The 5,957-nt window shown below is 40.8% G+C and overlaps 1 protein-coding gene across 1 annotated transcript; it reads left to right on the top strand.

Moving 5' to 3' along the window:
* Positions 1 to 205: 205 nt before the first annotated feature.
* Il2 (interleukin 2) lies at positions 206 to 5,547 on the top strand. The gene is made up of 4 exons (XM_046458488.2): positions 206 to 767; positions 856 to 915; positions 3,204 to 3,350; positions 5,160 to 5,547. The coding sequence occupies exons 1-4, from the start codon at positions 621 to 623 to the stop codon at positions 5,268 to 5,270; spliced, it is 465 nt and encodes a 154-aa protein (XP_046314444.1). The 5' UTR covers positions 206 to 620; the 3' UTR covers positions 5,271 to 5,547.
* Positions 5,548 to 5,957: the final 410 nt, after the last annotated feature.

Genomic DNA, 5,957 nt, shown 5'->3' with positions numbered 1-5,957 from the left:
AAACAGCATGAGCAGTATCTCTGATGCAATAAGCATTGTGCCTCCTAATACTCCAGCCCAGGAGGAAGCAATCTACATGTACATGCAATCAGCTCGCTGTGTAGATAGAGGCACAGCCGCCCTGCACAGGAAACCAGCATTCTTCCTGTCTAATCAACACATCTCCACTTCAGTCTTCTCACTCTTCACTCTTGCTCCTGTCCACCACAGCATGCTGCTTACATGTCAGCAGACTTTTATGACAAAGAGAAATTTTTCATGAGTTACTTTTTGCATCTCCACCCCCTTAAAGAAAAGAGGAAAAACTGTTTCATACAGAAGGCGGTAGTTGTATGAATGAAAACTCCGCCTCAGTGTGGGTTCAAGTAAGCAAGAGGGACTTCACCTACATCCATTCAGTCAGCTCATGGGGGGTTTAAAGAAATTCCAGAGAGTCATCAGGAGAGGAAAAACAAAGGTAATACCACACAGGTAGAGTCTTTGAAAATATGTGTAATATGTAAAACACTTTGACACCCCCGTAGTATTTTTCCAGAATTAGCAGTATAAATTGCTGTCCTGCTCGGGAGCTCCCTATCACACTCTCCAATCACTACTCCGGTAACCTTGACTCTACCGCCATGCACACCATGCCGCTGCTGTCCTGCCTCGCACTGACACTCGCACTGGTTGCACACGGTGCACCCACCTCCGGCTCTGCAGAGGAGACAAGGCAGCAGCTGGAACAACTGCTGCTGGACTTGCAGATGCTTTCGAGAGGTGTCAGTGTGAGTACTCTTCCTTTCCAACTTCAGCATTGAGCTGCTTTTTCTTGGTGGAGTTCACTTTTAATTACAATGTCTTATGCTTTCTCAGAATCAAGAGAATTCCACACTTACCAGGATGCTGAAATTCAAATTTTACATGCCCATGAAGGTAAGTACACTTTTCTACATTTGATCTATGTTTTAATAAAATTAAAACCAACATGAAAATTTGGATACTGAATGCATCATCTGAGGAAAAATGAGTAACTTCAGTATCTTTTTTCAAAAAAACTAAGCTTGATAATGGGGCTTCTGTTAAGATGGTTTGCCTCCATTTCTTACATGTGTTTTGGAAAAAAGGGAATGAGAAGAAAATGTAAAAGTAGTATCGTCACTTTGTTGCTGGGACAATTTAAATAGAAGATATGTTGATTTACTGTTTTCGTTAAAATGTAAGACTCTAGAGATATTTGATCATATTATTTTTGCCTATAAAATGTAAAAATTGACTTCGAAGGCACTTTTAAAAGTGCTTCGTGCTGTAGGGAAGGTCCTCGGAACCTCCTTGAGAGCAGCTGGCAGCACAGGGGCTGAAGTGACCTCCCAGCTCTGCCCGTCCTGGAGCTCATGCCCCTGGGCCCGCTACTACCGTCTTTACATGTTGGTCTCCCTTCTACCTACATGAATGGTAACTGTGCATACTAAGAGTCTTGTGAGGATTAGGAATGCTACCTGTTGATTTAAACACCAAGGAGTGTGAGCTCTGGTGAGTAGTAGTGAAGATGAAATTCTTACTGGGAAGCAAGAAGTACAATTTTGGACTTATATACCTTTCTGCCAGTAGAACTGGAGACTTACAATTTAGGACCAAAATGTGTCTTGCATCCCTGTATTGAGACTCATTATCAAGCAACCCCTTGAGATGAAGAGCCTCATTGGCTTGTTCTGGGATTCGGATAGTCACAGGGCAGTAACAGGTCACCCAGGCTCTAGAGTGCCTCACAGGTGCCAGTTTCCCAGCAGTTGTGCCAGTTAACAGAGAACGGGCACAACTTTGGTGCCAGAAACCTTATCCCAGGGTCATTCTAAGACCAGAAAAAAACGGGATTTCCAAGGGCAAAGATGAACCTGCTGATCCACTTCTGAGAAATCAAGGGAACTGCTGAAGCTACTGTACTGAAGATAAAAAGGGAGAGAGCAGAGGAGCTCTCGCTCGGTCAGAGCCACACGGCTTTTTACTTTCACAAAAAGACACTAGACTGTTTTCTGAAGGGAATGGCTCCAGATTGCTCATGCCCAAAAGTCAAGCCCTGAATACAGAAGTGTCGTAGCAAGTTGAAAGGGCAGTGGACAAGCATGTCGAGAGACCTGTGCTGTCCAGCTCATGTTCCCTCTGAAGACTGCCTGAGAGACAGCGTGAGATCAGGTGTGTCATTTAGAAGGCAGTGGAATCCTTTGAATCTAACTTTCTAAATGACAGCTCAAACTGTTTGAAACCAAAGGTAATGGGATAAATTACATTCATTTGTTCCTTTAGCCACCATTCACATATACAAAAATCTTGGAAATTAATACAAATATTTTGTTCAAAGGATGCTATATCAATGCTATAATGAAAAAGAATTAAAACTTAACCCTACTTCTACCTACTTGTGTGGCCTTGGGGAAGGCACAGATTCTGAGACACAGATTCTTAGTTTCCTTATTTATAAGATGGAGACGACAGTACCGCCCAGCTGATCTCAGAATATGGCTGTGAACTCCAAGGGGCTGGCTTAGGGGAAAACACTTTGTGGAATTTTTGTAGAAATCATGTTTCACCGTAGAGGTACGCAATATTATCTGCCTACCTATCTTTATCAGGAGACCTGTCCAAAAATCCTGTGCAAATATTGTGATTTTTTATTTGTTTGGGACAAATAATTTTTTTTACATGCATCTTAATGTAGCAATTATAGGAAATTAAAAGTTAAGACCAAAATGTGTCTTGCACCACTGTCTTGAGACTCATGATCATATGGTCACAGTAGCCTGACCTGCACAATTTGGGGACTGTGACAGATGGCCTCTGAGAGCTCCTGTTGGCCCTCACCATCCTGTGAGTCTCATCTCTCCAGTTCTCAGGTGTTGGACTCCCAAACCCAAACCCTGCTCTGGCTCCTGAGGGCTCTATGCAGCCTGGAAAGGTAGCCAGTCCCCGTCCGCGATTTCCGTTTGGTGAAGTGAAATGGGAGGCTCGTTAGTTGTTAACCAACAGTTAATCCTGATAACTGCTGCTTGAGCCCTGGTTCTGCCAGTTTCGTAACGTGAACTACAGGGTCCATCCTTGCAGCAACACTGAGGACAGGGAGAAAGCGAGGAGCTGGGCCCACGGGGTGGTGAATTAGGGTCAGCTTCTGATTCTGGCCTTTAGTGTGGGGTAAACTGAGCTAATAATCATCATTCTTATTATTTTAGGCTTCTGACCTGGAGCATCTTCAGTGCCTAGAGGAAGAACTCAAACCTCTGCAGGAAGTGCTGAATGTACCTCAAAGCAAAAACTTTCACTTGAAAGATACCAGGAACTTCATCAGCAACATCAACGTGACTGTTCTGAAACTAAAGGTAAGGTTTACTCACTTTATTTGCTTCCTGGAAATATGATAAACGGCAGCGGGGGAAGTACTGCATTTTAAAGTACAGTACGTGTCTTTTGGCATTGTGAGGTATCCGTGCATTTATTTAGCCAGCATTCAAAGTACTCCGTGAATTCGGGTCCTCCTCCATGTGGGGTGATGCACTGACCCGTGGTGGAGCTGGGAGCACCTCTGGAGGCTTTGAGGCCACATGGCCTCTCCACGGCCTCCATCGCCTCTCAGAGCAATGTCAAACTGGAGGCAGAGAAAGCATGGAACTGAATCTCACAGAAAGCAGGCAGATGTCACTATGTATTTCCAGTTCCTCAAACCATTTACCAGAATCACCAAGACTGATCACTTGCAAGGATTTTCAAGTGAGGTTTCTTGATCATTGATGAAAGGACTGATCATAAGAGAGCTGTCTCCAAACATGGCAGCCATTAGAGTGAACAAAAGACTAAATAGTCTACTATTTAGAGGCCCGATTTCAGGCCTCTAAGTATTTTTAAATGCATGGGAAGCATGAAATAAATAGAGGATGTAGGGGAGGAGAAAGGGGTTCCCAGCTCGTTCCTCATCCCATCTGACAAGTACAAAACTCATGAGTTAATAAGTACTTCCAAAGCAGCATGATTTTAATTTCAGCCGTAGAAGCAAGTTTCTAAAAGTATGTAACTCCAGTTGTTTCCAAATAGAAATCACTTTATTAGTGGACTGTTTCAGTTTCAATCTTTAAAAAAACACATTGAGATCAAAGTCATGCAGACCTTGACAGACTCAGTCCTTTTCTATGCTGAGAGGTTTGCTCTGAACTCTTTGATTAACATCAGAAAACTCATTCTAAACTCATGATACAAATTTAAGATAAAATCACACGAAAATTATAAAACTGTGCGTCGGAAGCCACATACACTACTAAAGAAAAAAACCCCAAGAGATTACGATATTTAAATAATTATGTGTATCAATTAAAAGGAATGCAATGTCTTATTTGATTTATAAGGAATTGCTTCAAATTTGAAAAAGCTGTTCCTTATATCTCACTGTACGTCAAAATGTTCCCTTCTTAGATCCTCAGTTAGAAGCAGTGTTAAATTTCAACAGAGGTTAGTTTCCATGAAGTCACTTCCTAGGAAGGAGTTTCTAAGAATGGTGGGAGTTGGGAAACTCACCTGCACTGACCCTGTGCCGACTCATAAAGCTGCTTTTCCGTGAATTTCCCCACAGCGAGCTTGTGCTCACTTGCTCTGGGCTAGTTCTACCCTGATTTGAATTAGGAGATTTATTTTGTATAATAATAATTAAGGTTTAGAAAGAAACACATTCGTACATAACGATTCATCCATTAAGTGGACTGCTAGGAGGTTATTAAGGTTTAGGAAAGAAGAGCATATATGTCATAACAGTTCATCCATACAACCTATTCTCTATAGCTATAGATGTATTCCCAGAGGAAAGGGATCAAACAACTGTACTTCACTATGATATTTAATAAAATATCTACCTAGAACTATTTTTATTCAAATATTTGTATCAATTTCAGGGGAAAATCTTGTAATCATTGAGAGAAAAATTAACAAATGCGAAAAATAAATGACAATTGAAAAAAAGTAGCAATCACCTGATGTCATGTGTGATTTTGGCACATGACATTGATCACGACAAGAAAAAGGTGAATGACAACTATGTTTAACAAGCTTAAAGACAAAGGCTATAAGCCCACAGACTTCCGTTAGAGTAATCACATATGAGACAGACCACTCTAAACTTACACGATTCAAATGCTTTTTCACAGGGATCCGCCACGACGTTCACTTGTGAGTACGCCCAGGAGACAGCGAACATTGTAGAATTTCTGAACACATGGATCACCTTTTGCCAAAGCATCATCTCGAAGCTCGCTTGAGAATTAGGTGCCTCCCGTGTATAACATCTAAATCTATTTATTTAAATATTTAAAATTTATATTTATTTTTGAATGTATGGTTCACTACCTTTTGTAACTATTATTGTTAATCTTCAGATTATAAATACGGATCTTTTAAGATTCTTTTGTAAGCCCTAAGGGCTCTAAAATGGTGTCAATTAAATTATTTATCCCAAAGTATTTATTATTATATTGAATTATTAAATATAGGATCTATGTAGGTTTGTTAATAAAGGTATTTAATAAAGTTGGTGAATATAAACAAGTCCAGATGTTGGTTATTTGGGGAACAGCATGGAGTGAGCACTGAAATTTTTCTGAATCACTTATGTGAACTCTTTGATGGCTGCAATGCTTATGAAATCACTCTTCTCTGGGAAAAAGCTCAGCCATTCCCCTTTCAAAAGGTGATTAGACCCCTGGTTCTGGTTTGGAAAAAACCTTATAGGCCTGTAATATTTTCCTTCTTAAATTTAAACAAAGTGCTAAATACAAACATTTTGAAACATTTTGTCTGTTTTTTAGTACTGGGAATTGAATCCAGTGGTGCTGTACCACTGAGCTACATCTCCAACCCTCTTCTTATTTTTTATTTTGAGACAAGTTCTTGCAAAGTGGCTGAGGCTGGCCTGAACTTGCAATCCTCCTGCTTCAGCCTCTCAAATT

Source organism: Marmota monax, unplaced genomic scaffold (assembly GCF_021218885.2).
Source record: "Marmota monax isolate L192 unplaced genomic scaffold, Marmota_monax_Labrador192_F-V1.1 WCK01_AAM20220418_F8-fsc00378, whole genome shotgun sequence".
Classification (NCBI taxonomy): domain Eukaryota; kingdom Metazoa; phylum Chordata; class Mammalia; order Rodentia; family Sciuridae; genus Marmota; species Marmota monax.
This window is presented reverse-complemented; position numbering and strand designations above follow the sequence as displayed.